Here is an 18,673-nt window from a genome sequence, read left to right as displayed (position 1 = left end):
TTTCAGTGCATTAAAAATTTTAAATAAGATTGCATTTTTTCTGCTATGCACTATAGGTAATCTTTTGTGATTTATGAAAAATATGTAAGTCTTTATACTTTATCTTATGAAAGCAAAGCAATCCCAGACTACCTACAAAGGGCATTTCAATCATTAAAAAAAATAATCAATCTTAACCTGAAGTTGCTAAAAGTTAACTGTATGTGGGATTACTTTTATATTTTTAAATAAGCTGCTTCTTTTGATGTAGTAGTTTATTTATTTAGAGAATACATAACCAAGAAGATGACGTGAAAACAAGCAGATAAAAAGGTGTGTATGATTTGTTTAATGATACTTGACTTGATATTGGATTAAGTCAATTAGTGTGAAAGTAGCTCTGAGGCACATATGGCTATGTTTGTTTGGCCTTTTTCATTTACTTAAATGGATAGCCACTAGAGTGATAAATGGTCTGTGTATTGACCACCACAGACCATATTTCTGCTCAAAAATGGAAACCTGATGGAGAAATGCAGGTAGAATTGACTAATTGACCAGAATAATTGAGTACTAGTAGTGGTATAGTGGTTTAACTCTGCTGTTTTGGCAGTTTTTACCTCTTTGGTTAAAATGCTTTAAACCTTTAGCTTAATATAAAGCAAACGCTTACTTAATGAAAATTGTCCAGTAAGTAGATACACATCAAACAGTTTAGTTAATTAAAATTGCCCATTCTAAGAGACTAAAAGCAATTCTACAACAAGGAAAAGGATTGAATACATTTTGATGGCCTAGCTGTAAACAAGTAGCAAGATTAAGTATATCCAACATGGGAAATTGATTTAATCTCCTGTAGGCTAATGAGAAGTCGCAATTATCTCTGACATGGTTTCCTTTCACATTAGATAGATGATAGCTTATGGGCTTCCCTCTGACTTTTAGCAAATGCTGTTTGGACAGCAAAGCAACGTGCTCTTTATTTTGAGAGGTTCAGGCTTGATCCCCATAACTCGTTAAGAAATCTGTAAGCAGTTAGTTTTTTTTTTTTTTGTTCTTTATTTTGCCTTATACAATTTCTTGTATTAGGAATTTGTTAGTTTTCTCATACCCCTTCGGGGTTAGCCATTGTACAGCACCCCTGGAGCAATTACAGGTTAAGGGTCTTGCTCAAGGGCCCAGCAGAGTAGGATCTCTTTTTGGCAGTGACGGGGATTCGAACCAGCAACCTTCTGAATACCAGCACAGATCCTTAGCCTCAGAGCCACCACTCCACCCAAGTTTATAGCTGTATTCACATTTGATCATTTACGTGAAGTAGGTAAGTTAGTTATGGCATTTGGCAAACAATAAGAATCACAGCAGGTAAATACAACTAACCAGGAGTGCTGAATTCCATTGAGACATTACTTGTGTGATTTTGGGATACACAAGAAATAAATTATTGTTGTTGTCGGTTGTTGTTTTAGTTTTGGATGTAGTTGTGTTTAATGATGTACTAGCATCACTCTGCTACTTGTATATAAAAAGAAATTTATTTTTATTATGAAACTCTATAAAATAAATATGTATAAACTTGTTAACTTCAGAATTTTATTAAACTTTTTTTTTCAGCAAACCATTTGACTCAGGATTGGTAAACAAGATATCATCTAGGCTGGATTAAACTGGGTATATTGTCACGGGGTAGAAACAATAGTAGGAGCTCCTAAACTATGTCAGTATACAGAGCATTGAATGGGTTGACTCCATCTCTGTAACTGAGGTTACTGCAGTTAACAAAAACTCTTTAGTGGAAAGGCTGATGGGTTGAATGAGGCATACTTAAAATACTGACTCACTGGGTATTGTTAGGGAATTTTAGCATGGAAGGCAAGGACAGTTCCTCAGGCGTGGCAGACTATATTGGTGCTCCATGTTTTTTTTTTTTTAAATGGGAGCAAGACTGTGTTCTAATTATCAAGTAATTGTATTCCTCAACCTTTCTGGAAAAGTGTATGTCAGGGTGCCAGAATGGAGATGTAGGCCTTTAACCTTGAATTCAATTCGATTCTGGTCATGAAAGAGTAAACCAACTATTGACCCTTATTTGGGGTTCATAGGATTTTTCCAGTCCTGCCTACTTGTGCTTTATGGATCTGAAAAAAAGCTTATGACTGTGTAACCATTATCATACATGTAATTCAGATGTATGGGGTTCCAGGGTCCTGTAGTTACAGAACAAGAGTTGTTTTCACATGCTTAACATAAGATAGTGTCCACTTAACATGCATCTTGTCTTCACTCCTGTTTGTGATTTTCATGGAGAGTAAATCAAGATTCAGCCAGTAATTGATAAATATTCAGTTTGGGAACCTAAGGATTACATCTCTGCTGTTTACAGACTGTGTTGTCCTCTCTGGGACCCTGGGCTCTGACATGAACTGGAGTGGTTCACAGTATGATGCATGTGGGATGTGAAATAGCTCCTCCAAATATAAGGTTATTTTATATTGCAAAAACGATTTGCTTGTTCTTTTCAGGTATGTTTAGGGGTGAGAAGCTGAACCAAATCCAGGAATGGTCTTGCTCACAAGATAGTGAAGAGGTGATTGTAAGGTTGACTAAGAAATTGGTGCAGTGGCACAACTTTTGTAAGTTGTATATTAGGAGTTCAGTGCTCACATGAAGCTTTTGATTATTTTGACTAGTCATATCACATTCCACCAGCACACATAAACTATAATCATGAGCTCTGTATAGTGATGAAAAGTAAAAAATTATGAGTACAAGTGACCGCAATGAGTTGCTTGAGTTGCTTTTCTTCTGATCAACAGGAGCCAGTTGAGATGGTTTGTTCATGTAGTAATAATGCCTCCTCGGCGTCCTCCACAGATATTGTGCAAGCCACAAACCATTGGGAGAAGATTTAAGGACAGATGCAGGGCACACTGGTGGTGCCTTATAGGTATGAATGGAACTGGGTTTTCCTTATATGTACATTGAACAAGTATCTGTATTGATGTTTATTATACCACGTGGAACTTTGTTTTTAGTCTCAATCTAATATACAGTAGCTTAATTTAATGCTAAAACATAAAGTTCAATACAAGGGAGTGAAATTTTAGAAATATGGCAAACTGTAGATAAGCAGTAACCTTAAACATAGATTTTCTAAAACTGAGTAAAATTTAGTTTTCAGGCTTGATTTGAGCATTAATAGAACCCGATAATGAAGAGATTTTCAGAACAATTGTGCCACAAAGGTACATGAGCATTAACCTACCATCAGGTTAAAAAGTCATTGTTCAGTAGATAATAAAAAGAGAGTCAATTGTGGTAAGTGTTGTGGATTTCTCTATTTTTTTTGTAGACTAGGGGCTTCGCCACCTGCTCACTTCGCTCGCCAAACCCTGTGTTTGGTTTTCCAGATACACACTTTTAAGATTTTTTTTTTTCATTTTATTAGTTTCACTTTTATTTCAGAAATTCTTTAAAAGCAATATTTGGAATCTTTAGAGTCCCAACATGCTGAATCCTTTACTTGAGGTCCATGAGACATGTGTTTAATGACTTTGTACCATAATTCAGGATAGGTTTCTCTGTTTGGAATTTCAGCACAGACAAACAGATCTACATCATTAGCAGTTAATAATTTTTTTTTGCAAAGTAACGAATAAATTGATGTGAGGTAAACCCCGTTTTTGAAATTCTCTGACTTAAACTTCAAAGCCTTACAATATTTACATACTTAAGACATATCACCTATGTCCATATATTCGATCTCTATTCGCCTTTTTGTTATTTCTCCGAGTAATAATTTCTCTTTGTTTGCGCTAATGCAGTGTTTACTTTCTTTGTTTTGACACCTTAGTTTTTTTCTGCTTTCATATTCTGTATGTTGCTCTGCATGTGTTTTGCGCCTACATTTTTTTTGAGTCTTTTGAATTCCACTGTTTTCATTATCTATAACCTGCTCTGCATGTGATGGGCCCCCTTGTTTTTTTAACCTCTTTATGACGTTTTATTTTGTTTTATACTCTGTGTTTTATTTCTGATCTCGCTTTGTCCTGGTATTTTTTCAATTACACCTGGTCCATGATGATTATTTTCCCTTTTTTCAAGTTATAATTTCCTTTCGTTTGTGCTAATGCGATCTGGCTCGAAAAGAGAAGAAGTAAAAAAAACAGATGTAGTGAAGTCTCACAAAAGTTTTACTTGAACAATCAAGAAAAAGAACGCCGACTTCGTAACCCCAAACACAACCTTCTAGCACCCTCTCCAACCCCTCCTCCCATCTTTGACACCCTTACCGCATCAATCAATACCCCGCTGTCAGTCTTTATGTTGTACTCCGCCCTCCCTCAATTAAACCTAACAGTCACTCAAAATAAAAAAAGGCTTCAACCTGCCTGGGACACTACAATACTTTTGAATTTTCCTGCTTTCATATTCTTTACCTTTATCTGCATGTGTATCGTGCCATCGTTTTTTTTTTTTGGCCCTTTCGAATTCCACTGCTTTCATAATCTCAAACCTGCTCTGCATGTGTAAAGCGCCAACGTTGTTGAACATCTTTATGAAGTTCTACTTTGTCTTTTACTCTTTCTTTTAATTCTGAGCCTGATTGGACATGCTTTTTTTCAGTTCCACTTGTTCCGGACTGATTATTACTTTCCTTATTTTCTGAATTTGCACCTCGATTATTCTTTTTCTGTTTTGCATTTTTTTCTCTCCAGCGCTTTTGAGTCTCTTTTCTCCGCGCTGCTCTTTCTTCTTCACTTAGTCGTCGACGTTTTATCTATAACGTATTGTCTTTATATGCGCTGAGAGCCCTGGATCTGTGTGTGCTCAAAGCCTTGACACTACTGAGTGTTTTGCTGCCTGTGATCTTATTTGATATTGGTTGTAAGTAGGGCGTGTCTTGCAAGAATCTCATGTTCTTCGTCCCCACGAGACAGTCCTGGGTCAATCTTTTGGCATAGTGTCATGTTTAAGGTCCCCGCGAGACGCTCCGTGGCCAATCTCTTTCGTCTCGCAGGCCTTTTAAGTGTCTTCCATGATCTTCATGTGAAGGTCACGTCTCGTCTCCCTAGTCTTTCTCTCCCAGGATTTTTTTTTTTATAATAGAGAGATATAACCATAAAATAACTTGATCCTTACATCATATGACAGTATCTAAGTGCAGAGCGTTTATATCTATAATCACATCAAATGTGTTTCCATGAAGTAGCTACTTCAGCTATGGCATTTGGCAGACAGAAGAAAGCATATAAAATCAATCATATACATGTTCATACAGTATTCTCTAATTTAGCCAAAGTAGTCAACATTCTTTAAATAACGTTTTAACTAGTAGTGCACTACTGCTTGGGCAAGCCTAATGGGTCAAACCATAAAATGATTGCAGTTTATTGTCTACAAGTTCATGTAATTTTAACAACTGACAAACAATGCTATAAAACCAGTTTTGTTAATGATATACAAAAGTAGTCAAACATTGTGATATGCAAGGTTAGTTATTTAAGGACCAAAATGACATTATATCGAAACAGTGCTTTAAAAAAAAAAAACCAAAAAGACACTGCTGTACTGATTAGAACATCAAGAGTTAAACTTGACACAATTTACATTTCACAGCAATGTTTGTAGTTTCAGACCAGGCAGAACAGTTGGAAGTCTGTTAGCACTGGCAACTTCAGTGAACCCCTGATAAAGGAAGGTGCCCCAGAAGTAGATATTCCAGGCCATTCAAAAATGTAAAACATTCCATAGGATGCAATAGGGCAGTCAATTTGGTTTTAAGCAAGGTTGGCTGACAAGTAGAGAGAGAGAGAGAAAGAGGGAGAGACTGTCAAGAGGGTGGTAGTTGAAGCCTCAGAGGTAATAGCTCTGGTGCCTAGAGCTACGGGATGGGTAGTGAGAAAAGCTAGAATAGCTGCAGTTTAGTACATGCCAGGAGGTAGGATCATTAGGGTATGCAGGGTTGATTGGCCCTTTAAAGGGTATATTGGGTTTCTTCACTTCAAATACACTTGATGCCGACAGGGTGGGGTTCTTGGAAGACTACTCCAGGAATGAGCATTCCCAACCGTGGAAGCATCAATGTGTTTTTATCACATTGTTTTTGTAACAATTCACTGATCTGTAACTTCTGCTCGTATTCATCTAGTTAGTTAGGAGTATAATTTGTTTTCTTATTGGTTTCCATTAGTGGTGCAACGGATCAAAAAACTCACGGTTCGGATCGGATCAATTTTCGGATCAGCAAAAAAAAAAAAAAGACAAGACAAATTTAACTCTCCATTTATTTAGTTAAGTATTTTTTGCCCATTAAAAAACATTTAACTCGAGACTCATTCTACTCAATTATATAAATACAAATTAAGGTGCAATATAGGGCATGATAACTATTTCCTTTAATGTGGACACAATAAAAAACAACTTTAAATGCAATTTAAGACATCATTGCTTCTTACTTTGAACATGGAGAGAGAAATAAAAACTAGCTTATGTCCACATCATCAAAAATGAAGAAAGAAAGCAAAGCAGACCTGAGCTTATAATTTCCCATTTTTTTTCAAAAACATGAGGATGTCTACATTTTCTGGGGAAAGTGTAGATCTCTTTGCTGTAACTATGTCCCCTGCTGTTGAGAACACCCTCTCGCTAGGCACTGAAGTGCCAGGCACAGCAAGATGGTGTCTTGCCATTGTGGCAAGGTGAGGTTATTTTCATTCGTTGCTTTTCCACCAAGTCAGTGGATCACCATCGACTGGAATGCCACTTGCTGCCTAATAGGATACCACCTCCTCTTTGATGGTGTCAGCAAAAGCCTTGCTGACCATGTCCTTCTGTGCAAGGGTCTCGCCAAAAAGCTCCGCCATTGCCAACTTCTTTTGAGGAGGAGATGTGTCTGCTCCTGTTGGTGCTGCATATTGATGCTGCAGGGAAAGTTACATTATTGATTAAAACTTTTTTTCCATAGACATTAAAATGTGGCAATAACTTAATAAATAACTTAATAAACTTAACTAAAAACATTATCATAAAAAATAAAAAAATATAATTTCAAAATATTTATTTTCTTTACCTCTTCACAGTCTTCAGTGCCAAGACTGCTCACAATCTCAGTAGTGAGATCACTGTATGTCCTCAAGCGTAGGGCAAGGTCTAGGTGAGACATCGACTTGAACCTTGGATCAACTGCAGTAGATCTGTGAAGGTAGTCCTGTAGGGTTGGTGGTGAAGTGTATCTGGGCTTCAGGTCCTCTCTAATGGCATTCTTGACATCTCTTGTGATGGTGCTGTCTTCCTCACTTGGGGCCATGGATTGTAGGATCCTTGTTTTCAGAGGCAGGATCATGGACACAGATGGTACAGTTTCAGTGCTCAACAGAGTTGTAACCATTTTGAGTGGTTTGAGCAGCTGGAGGACCTCCTCTGCCACTTTAACATCATCATCAGACAAGGTGACGATGTCTCTGGCATTTTTCTTCAGGGTTTTGTCTGTTAGTGCAGAGTATGTGCTGCTCAAGATAACGCTCCAACATATCATAAGTAGAGTTCCACCTTGTTGTGACATCATGTATGAGCTCATGAGTAGGCAGCTGTAGCATTTTTTGCTTGGTCTTAAGCACATGAGCAGCTGTTGAGCTTTGGTGGAAGTAGGAAACCACTTTCCTGATCCTCCCAAGCACCCTTTTGGGATGCTAAATTAATTGCATGTGCAAAGCACCCTATCTGTGGGCCCAGTCCTGCTTCATTCACTGCATTTATCTGGTTTTTGGCATTATCTGTTGTGACTGGGATATTAGTATTGGGCCTCTCTATCCTCCACTCTGCCACTGCTTCTGTCAATACGTGTGCCAGGTTTGTGCCAGTGTGACTCTCATAGAGGGGGAGTGTCTGCAGTACAGGGCTTCGTATCTCCCACTCCGCTGTGATGTAATGAGTGGTCACGGTCACATAGCTTTCTGTTTCTCTGGAGGTCCACCCATCTGTAGTTAGGGCCACAGAAGATGCCTGGGACAGTTCAGCCATAACTTTTGACTTTTCATGCTCATACATACTTGGGACAATATTGTCACTGAAGTGAGTGTGCGACGGAATATCATAGCGTGGTTCAAGCACGTGTATCATATGTTTAAACCCCTTGTTTTGCACAACGGAATATAGCCTCATGTCTGCAGCAATAAACACCCCAATAGCTTTTGTAATAGTTTTAGCCCGGTCTGATTGGGCAGCAAAGTGCTGCTTAAATGCCGTGGATATGTTTGGTTGTTGCGCAGCCATCATTTTGGGTCCTGTCACATCAGGGTGGTGTCGTTTTAAGTGTGTGGCCATGCCCGACGTGTTGCCAGTCTCATAGGGCTTCCTCATGCCACACAGTCGACAAACTGTGGTGGTTTTATCCACCACCCTTTTCCCATCAACATATTTAACAGGGAAGCCAAAATGCTCCCACACATGAGACTTAAATGATGCTGGAGGTTTGTCGTGATCCTCTGCTTCTCTGCTTGAACTGCTACCGTTGGCCATGACCACGCATATGAAGTGGCAGACCAGACAAAAGTCGAGCGAAAATGCACGAGAGAGGTTGAGTTAGTGCACGAGAGAGAAAGTTAGTGCGCGAGAGCTACCGAGTTAGTGCGCAAGAGAGATAGTGCGTGAGAGAAGTTTAATTGCAGTTCAGTGCCGAGAGCTACCGAGTTAGCGCGAGAGAGAGACAGAGTTAGTGCGCGAGAGAGACGGAGTTATTGCGCGAGAGAGGTTGAGAGAGTGCCCGAGAGACACGTGCACAATACAGTGGAAGTTTTTTTTTCTCGGATCTTCGAATCACGTGCGTACCGAACTGTGGACAGGAATCGGTTCGGATCACGGATCAACAGTGATCTGTTGCACCACTAGTTTCCATTGTTAATTTCATATTGTTCAATTCTTTACTTTCAATGAATGCTTTATTTGCTTTATTTATTTACTTTTTGACCTCTTTGATTTTATTTGGGTTCGGGAACAGTCCCAAGACATCCCTTCTCTTCCATACCACAAACATAAGTCGTGTTGTACTTGGGTAAAACAAAATTATATTCTGATTTAAAAGAATGTTTAGAGAGTGTCCAAAACATTAATTAAATCTGCCACTTCCATTACATCTGAAAAGAAAAAAAAATCTATTACCATTATTTCACAGTATAATTTAGTTAAATAATCTTTTCTTTTGATGTAAACCACTGTCTTGTATCAGTTGTTTTTTTTAAATATTCCTTTTTCTCATCAAATATTTTCATATGCTATGACTTTTTATTCTGGTCCTTTTTGACATTTGAGAAGTGAGTTTTCTAATTTGTGACCAAACAGTATTACTGCATTACTGTCTTTATTTATTTACAGTAATCCCTCCTCGATCGCGGGGGTTGCGTTCCAGAACCCCCCGCGAAAGGTGAAAATCTGCGAAGTAAAAACCATATGTTCGTATGGTTATTTTTATATATTTTAAGCCATTATAAACTCTCCCACACTCTTATAAACATTTTCCGCACAATTATACAGCATAAACCCTTTGTATTCTCTTAGATATTAGGTAACATTCATTGAAATTATGTATGTAAACACACTGTTTATATACAGTTAAAACCTAAATATTATTTTATAGATATCGAGCGTCTCCGATATCACATATGTTACAGCCATTACGACAGACAGGCCACCAGCAATAAATACGTACAATGCAAGAAAAATTGTATACAGTAAAATGTGTGTACAGTGACACTAAACTATGTACATGTAATAAGTACTGTACGTAGAAAATTAATTATGTTACTCACCAACTATGACGTGGTGACTTGTCTGATAACGATGAGTTTAGTTTTACTGCACAACAAAGGAGAGCATTACAGCTCTTCTAAAGGAGCCTCTTCAGGCAACTGTGTAGCACCGCAGTTGTTCTTCTTCCAGCAGTCTTCAATCCAAATCCCTAAAGCAGATTCCATCCGGACTACCGCCTTATTACATCCACTTACAACTCATTTTGCGCCCCTGTTAAAGGACAATGCGGCCATAGATCTTATATTCTTTTCCTCCTTTTTAAATAAAAAAGAGTCGTGGACTCATTGATTCTGTAATGGCGTCCTGCAGTGGTGTAGCTGTTCCCTTCCTTCAACATATCCAAAACTTTTACCTTTTCGGAAATTGTTAGCATCTTCCGTTGGCGCCTTGGGCATGGCCCCTGGAGCAGGAGCACGTTGATACTGAATGAGCGAGACGAGACTTCCTGGTTAACGCAGCAGAATCGAATTCTGTGCTCCGTCGCTGAGCCAATCAGCACACAGGAACTTAACTGCGTGCTCTGATTGGGTAGCTTCTCAGCCATCCGCCAATAGGGTCCCTTGTATGAAATCATCCAGGCAAACCAACTGAGGAAGCATGTATCAAAAGTAAAAAGACCCATTGTCTGCAGAATCCACATTTAATATTTAGATATGCTTACATATAAAATCCGCGATAGAGTGAAGCCACGAAAGTCGAAGCGCGATATAGCGAGGGATTACTGCATTTAGTGGAAGAATAGACCATATCTTAGTGTCATTTTGTAAAATCTTAAACCTGATCCACCTATTCTGTTCGCACCAGTAATGGTGAATATTTAAATTCCATTCAGTGCTTATTACTTGATACCACTGAAGTTTTTTTTTTCCCCCATGTTCTTGGATTTTTGAAGCATTCATGTTTTACTGTTTTTTGATATGTTTTTTTTTCTGTCCAATTTATTTTTTTTGTTCTCCAACTGTAAAATCAATGGTCAGTAGTAAAAAGGTAGTGTTACTTAAGGCATTTTATTTTTAAAAGAGTCCTTTGCACCAATGCAAAATATCTATTACAAATATCACCATATTTGCATATTCCATATAACAAGATTTTTACAATCCAAATCTTGCTATATGGAATATGTTTTTACAGTGTTAGCAAATTAAATAAATAAATGGAATAATGGACATTGAAATTTAGATATTTTGTATGCATAAATGCCAAACATTGATTTGTAGATTATGATGGGGAACAAGATGGAATATGTCATCTTAGCAACATGTTTGTTTTATTTTTTTCTTTCAAAAATGGTCTTAACTGAAAAGACCTTTTTGAAAATGAAATATTTTATTTTTGTGATTCTTCAGAAATTCACTGAACTTTTGTCTTGGGTCTGAGTACAGCCTGTGTCCTTTCTTTGTTATATTTGGTATGTTTTTCTTAATGCTGGCATAATAGCACACTGTTTAGCTTTGTTTCCCCACAGTCCAGTTTCCTGGATTCACCTTCAGGCTTACAAGCTACGTCTGTAGTGATTTTACACATTTTTTCCTGTGTTTATGTGGGTTTTCTCCTGGTACTTCATTATTTTTCACAATCCCAAGAACATCCATGTTATGTTGGTTGTTAAATTTGTCCAATGTGAGGTTGTGTAGGTACATTCTAGACTGTTTCTCCCTGAGGATTGGTACCCCATCCTGGTTTGATCCCAGCCAAATTTTGCTAAGACAGGCTATGAAAAGGACTGTTTTAAATAGAAATTCTTTGTAAAATTATTTTTTATTATCGTTTTTATGATATCTTTATGCATTATATGGTGATGTTATTTGCTATAAATGTTTTATTTCTTCTTTTTTTTTGTAGTGGGAATAGAGCCACCTCAGTTGTCTGTCTCAGAGGAACGTCAGCTTGCGATTCTAACTGAGCTACCATTTGTAGTACCATTTGAAGAAAGAGTAAAGGTAATCAGTGAATTGATTTAATTACAGTTTGTTTCAAACCTGAAAAGAAATTGTTTCCTCCATTCAACTCAGTCACTGACTGAGTTTTAGTTTTTACAAGAATAAACTTAATGTCAACTAATAGTTTTCACTCTGAAAGTTGTGCAGAGTCATTTGACTAACCTCTGGGTACCTTTCCTTTATGCCTGTCATTATGTTCCTGTTCAGGTAAGTTTAGTATTCTGTTAAATCAAAGTTGTTTTTTTACTCAACTGTAACATACATTCATTTGTGAATGGAAATTAAACTGTAATTACAAAAAAAAGTGTTGTCCCCATTCAGCTCACAATTGCAGCCCATAAGGCAATAAAATAAATGTGAAACAAACATTTAACAAATGCATCCATTTTGAAGCAACAAACTTTCCTCTTTCAGAAAGCATTCTTTTCATGTTTTAAAGGTATATTTATGACAACAAAACACATTGGGGAAATAATGTTTTTTTTTTCTTTTTAAATACATTTACTCTGCACTGTCTTTCCTGAGGGAAGGATACATGTTCTCTGCTCACAGTAGCTACTATAGGTGGAGTTTTTATATATCACAAATAATCCAGATATAAAACATATGCCTATAGATATCTACCACAGTGTTATATTTCAGTTGAAATATTTAATAAATACGCAGGATGTGAATGTTAACTGAAAAAATGTAGTGTCTGTTGTCTTCATTGCTAACAAAATATGAGCACTCTCAAAGCTAGCTACCAGTAAACACAACACTGAGTAAGAAGTTGCTGTCACATACGTATTTACTTCAGAAATTACTGAATGTAAACAGGGATGGCAGATTTTTTTTTTTACATTTGAAGTCACACAAAAATAAATTTAGTATCTTTGAATATTTTATTGATAAAACAGTTTTTTTGTGTTTGGATATGCCAAGCTGTCTCAAGACATGAATCAGTGTTGAGGAATATTCTCATATTAATAGTGAATGTATACAGTATGTCTTATGGCTTTGGTTTCATTTTTCATCTCATGCTCCTTAGGCTGCAATTATAAGCTAATTGGGGAGGCCCAATTTTTTTTTTATATTTATATATAATGCTTCACTTAACACAAGTTTATGGAGTAAATAAATATATATGTAATTGTGATAAAAAAACCTTGATTTGAAAAATATGAACTTGTGCTTTAAAAGTGTGTATTTTAATTTAAATCTCTATTCAGCCACGTAATAAAATAACTTTCTTCCCAAAGGAGCTTATTATTGCCATCATTACGATACTAGTCTTAATGTGAAACAAAAACGTCTTCATTTACCAGTTAATGCAGAAAAAAACGCTAAAGAGCTTGAACTTAAACACTAGATTTTGGGAATCTCACATTTTATTTAAAAATTATCTATGATATAACCATAAAACAGATTGATCCTTACGTCATGTGGCAGAATATACATGCAGAGTTTTATGTCTGTGTTCTCATCAAATGTGTTTCCATGAAATACATGCTTCAGTTATGGCATTTGGCTGACAGAAGGGAGAATGTAAAGTCAGGCATATACATCATCAATAAGTTTCAAGGAAGGAAAACAAAGGAAATAAAACCTTACTGTTATAATTTATTTTATAGTCTTGTAGTCCGAGTTCAGAAATAAGAATACTTGTTTTGTGATTGCTTTTGGAGTATGACGAGGAGGTTAATTAATCAGCGCTAAGTGCAGTTTTATTTTATTTGTGTCCTGAAGTTTTCCAAAACAATAAATTAGGATGAATGAAGGAAATAGAAATGACAGTGAGGTGGATATTTTTGTTAATAAAAGAAAAAAGCATACATAGGCCTGATAAGAAAATGGTATCTTTGTAATAATCTTCCTCAGAATGTCTGGAATCACCAGCAGTTGCAAGTAAAAACTAAATAATAATCTTACTTTAGCCACTCCACACTTGTATAAAAGTTACAAGTTGGTGTCTTAATACTTCCAAACTGTCCAGATGTTTACATCGCTCAGTTCCTGCTGCTTTGAAATGGAAACCCAAGGAAGGCTAATCTAAAGTTCCAAGATACTATATGTGTTAATGGCAGCACATTTTCAAATAGACATGAACTTATAAGGTCTGGTACAAACACATTATCAAACACTAAAATTGGGGTGCTTATTATGTTTTTGAGGATGTTATAGTATGTCACTATAATAGCTCTAAAGTATTTGTGGCTTGTATGAATGGGAGTGACTAATGTGTGGTATTTGATTGTGAGTACATTGGAATGAGGACTATGTAGGACAGTCGTATTATATTTTTTATATCCACCTTAATAAAAGGATAAAGGTGTCTGTGTATTTGTATTTCAATCTTGTTGCTATATCTCTGTTATATGCCGTTTGGTATAGGATTCATGAAAGCACTGGTAATGTTTGTGATGGAATGACAACTGCAATTCTTTTTATTACTACATGTATTACAAAATACATACCAATAGATGATGCACTGCAAACAATAATGCTGAGGTCTACATTGATTACGTAGATTTTCTACCTATCTTAGATGGTTAGCACAGCTACTATATGTATGTGTGTGTGTGTGTATATATATATAATATATATATATATAATATAATGTTATACAGTGTGTGCCAAATAATACAAAGAGTACACAACACATGTTTTGCCCAAGGTGAAGTGAAGCCACTAACATTGCACCACGGCAGCTGGTTCATTTATTTGACTGGATGAAGATCGGAGTATTACATTCTTAGGTCTGAGTCGCAGTCTGTTTATTTGGGTGGTAACATACCAGGTAACACTTGTGGTTGGTCAGCCAGTCAGCAGACATTCACCACGTCCTCTCAGTTGCAAGAAACAGATCATAGATATGTTATACAAGTGCACATATGAACACCCCTATGCTTGAACATGGTGTTCGTTATGGACAATCCATGACGAGCACAGAAGTCCAATAACAAAACACCGCTCGGGTTCAGATCAGGGGGGCCATTCCTCCCAATCACGCCCTTCCAGGTCTCACTTTCATTGCCCATGTGAGCATTGAACTCTCCCAGCAGAACGAGGGAGTCTCCGGAAGGTATGCCCTCTAGCACCTCCTCCAGGGACTCCAAAAAGGGTGGGTACTGCAAACTGCTGTTCGGCACATACGCACAAACAACAGTTAGGACCCGTCCCACCACCCACAGGCGGATGGAGGCTACCCTCTCGTCCACCGGGGTAAACCCCAATGAACAGGCTTCAAGTCGGGGGGCAATAAGTATGCCCACACCCGCTCGGCGCCTCTCACCGGGAGCAACTCCAGAGTGGTAGAGAGTCCAGCCCCTCTCAAGGAGATTGGTTCCAGAGTCCAAGCTGTGTGTCGAGGTGAGCCCGACTATAATAATAATAATAATTCTATATCTAGCCGGAACCTCTCGACCTCACACACTAGCTCAGGCTCCTTCCCCTTCAGAGAAGTGACATTCCACGTTCCAAGAGCCAGTTTCTATAGCCGAGGATCAGACCGCCAAGGTCTCCGCCTTCGGCCACCACCCAACTCACACTGCACCCGACCTCCTTGGCCCCTCCCCCATGGGAAAGGGGACCTACGTTGCCTCTTCGGGCTGTGCCCAGCCAAGCCCCAAGGGTGCAGGCCCGGCCACTAGGCACTCGCCATCGAGCCCCACCTCCAGGCCTGGCTCCAGAGGGGGGCCCCGGTGACCCGCGTCCGGGCAAGGGAAAACGTCCAAAGGTTTGATTCATCATTGGATGTTTGTGAACCGCTCTTTGTCTCATCCCTCACCTAGGTCCAGTTTGCCTTGGGTGGCCCTACCAGGGGCATAAAGCCCCGGACAACAGAGCTCCTAGGATCATTGGGACACGCAAACCCCTCCACCATGTTAAGGTGGCAGTTTAAGGAGGGATATATATATATATATATATATATATATATATATATATATATATATATATATATATATATATATATCCTCTTTAATAAAATCCCTTTGTGCGTCCAGGTGTCCGTGTGTGTGTGTCTTCTGATGAAGTGCGCATGTGCGGGGCACAGTGCGATGCGCGATATTACTGTCAGAGAAAGTTAGAGGCGTTTTACGGAAATACAAACCAGTATTACTGCGAAAGGAAATTAAAGGTACACAATAAAGTGACGCATATTACAGCCACATACAAGCCAGTATTACTGTCAGAGGAGATTAAAGGCATATTACCGACGCGCATGCCTGTATTACCGCCAGAGAAAATTAAAGGTATATTACGAACGTACAAGCCAGCGGACGTACAAGACAGTATTACTGTCACAGAAAATTAAAGACACACAATACACGGCGGCAGCCCACGAAGAACGGTCAGCTCAGCAAGTAAACATCAACAAAAGAAAGGCTGAAAGAAAGAAAAATACGACCAACAAAAAGAATGAGGTCAAAGTCCCTTGCCATTTAATATAGACTGTTCCTACTAATGTTTATGCACTACTGTTCTAGCGCCCGTTATTGTAACGGGCTAAATGACTAGTATATATATAATATACACACACACACACAGTGTATGTAGATAGTAGTCGTCACACCACATACATTCAGAAGTTGTATTACAGTTTACCATTATTCATATCATTACCTGCCTATGCTTCACTTTCACTAGAACTAGAATCTATAATGCTGCTAATGGCCATTACTGAAGAACTGTCACTATTATAGCACGATAAATCTCTTTCTTCTGCATGCACTTTCTATGCTGACAGCCCGTCACCTCTCCTGCTTCCTCAAATGCTGTCCAGCAGGTGCCCTCCATTATTATCTGCAGTTAACTGAAGACATGTAAACTTGGGGCTGATGGTATATGTGTGACTTACAGTAATTTAGAGTCAACGGTAAAGGGATTAAAGAAGACTTAATTGGCCAATTTAGCAGTAGTAATATTTCTTTGAAAAACAAATATTTTTCTAATACATTTTGGTAAATTTCAAGGCCCTGTAGCCCAGTTAGTTTGTGCAGAAATCCAGTCTTATTATGGAATGATGTCCACCTGCTGGCAATAGTAAGCTCCTCATGGAGATGTAGCCTGCTCTAAAATTACTAAATTACTCTAAAATTACTATATAGAAATTAATTCCCCAAGGAAAGTGCCTAGGGCAAATGAAAACACTTCTGTACTAAGGGGAAAATTACATAACCTTTAATTATTCAGATATTTAGCAGTTTTTAGGAAGCTTTTATTTATTTACTTACTTTAATAAAATTACAGAGTTCCTATAAATTTGAGATTTGCCCTTTTGGACATATGAGCTCATTGTAATTGATAACTGTACCTCTGTTGGTTCTACATACCTTCCTTATGTGTCTTGCTTCAGTTTATTTTAAGTTATTTTCCTTCAGAGTGATAACTTTTTTGAACACATTCAATAGTTGGGTTGCCACTAATGATTATTTTGTAAAGATTAATCTGATTTGTCCAAATAATTGAAGTAGACATATTAATGTGTGCTGTATTAGATTTTTTATTGAATAACTTTACATATGGAATTTGAATGCACCAGACATGAAGTAATTCAAAAAGGTTATTATTTATGTATTATTTAAACAGAAAGAGGGAAGATACATATGAGAAAGGTATATTTAGAATTTTATATGAGATCTCAAAAATACATGTATTTCTTGTGTTACCATGAATATAATCAATTTATATAAATGATCACACACACACACAGACACATATATATATCTATATATATATATTCTGTGTGTGTTAATTCAGTCTAAGATCCATTACACATTTTTTTAAAAAAAACAAATCTTAAAAAAAGATGTACATACTTATTCGTCGATGTATTTTTTTTTTTTACTCCAAGAAGGGCGATTCAGATATGTAAATTTGACATAAAATGATTTAATAATGATCATAAAGTATAAATATTTCCAATTGTAGGGGATATTTTAGGGGATGGCAACTCATATGTTTTAAAGAGAACGCTAAGGTAAAATCAATATACTATATTTTTGCAGCTGCAGTGTATTAAATTAAGTGCATGTTAATTTTGGCCCTGCTGATTCTGGTAAAGCTTTGTGCAGTGTTCCGAAGGGGTATAGTGAAGATTTGCCATCATATTTAAGTATTTATTTATGTATTTGTCTATTTGTTTATTGGACTAGCTGTTTGAGTGCAACTTCAGAGGCGTTCTCAGCATTTGATTTCTTACTCTTTTACAATTTCTTGCAACATTTTAAATACTATATAAGAACAGAGGGATGCAATTTCTTGTCATATATTAAATACTATATAAGAACAGAGGGATAACGAGCAGGGATGGCAAAAGGTTCACAAATCAGTTAGTTCAGCTTTTAATTATTGATGTCTAGTTGCCAGATTTCCCTTTTTGGAATGTGAGCCTATCAGATATTTTTAAAAGTAGGTTTCTAAAATGCATTCACTGCATCCGGAAAGTATTCACAGCGCATCACTTTTTCCACATTTTGTTATGTTACAGCCTTATTCCAAAATGCATTAAATTCATTTTTTTCCTCAGAATTCTACACACAACACCCCATAATGACAACGTGAAAAAAGTTTACTTGAGATTTTTGCAAATTTATTAAAAATTTAAAAAATTGAGAAAGCACATGTACATAAGTATTCACAGCTTTTGCCATGAAGCTCAAAATTGAGCTCAGGTGCATCCTGTTTCCCCTGATCTTCCTTGAGATGTTTCTGCAGCTTAATTGGAGTCCACCTGTGGTAAATTCAGTTGGTTGGACATGATTTGGAAAGGCACACACCTGTCTATATAAGGTCCCACAGTTGACAGTTCATGTCAGAGCACAAACCAAGCATGAAGTCAAAGGAATTGTCTGTAGACCTCCGAGACAGGATTGTCTACGAGGCACAAATCTGGGGAAGGTTACAGAAAAATTTCTGTTGCTTTGAAGGTCCCAATGAGTACAGTGGCCTCAAGTCAAGTCAAG

General features: G+C 37.4%; 1 protein-coding gene across 1 annotated transcript in view; it reads left to right on the top strand.

Moving 5' to 3' along the window:
* ube3c (ubiquitin protein ligase E3C) overlaps positions 1-18,673 on the top strand; it is a 242,176-nt gene that overhangs the window by 129,633 nt on the left and 93,870 nt on the right. The window contains exon 17 of the mRNA XM_051929116.1: positions 11,629-11,726. Coding sequence (XP_051785076.1) covers positions 11,629-11,726 — 98 coding nt within the window. The remainder of the gene's footprint in view (positions 1-11,628; positions 11,727-18,673) is intronic.

This window comes from Erpetoichthys calabaricus, chromosome 6 (genome assembly GCF_900747795.2).
Source record: "Erpetoichthys calabaricus chromosome 6, fErpCal1.3, whole genome shotgun sequence".
In the NCBI taxonomy this organism is placed as follows: domain Eukaryota; kingdom Metazoa; phylum Chordata; class Cladistia; order Polypteriformes; family Polypteridae; genus Erpetoichthys; species Erpetoichthys calabaricus.
Note: the sequence above shows the minus strand (reverse complement) of the source record. Positions and strands in the feature narration are given on the sequence as shown.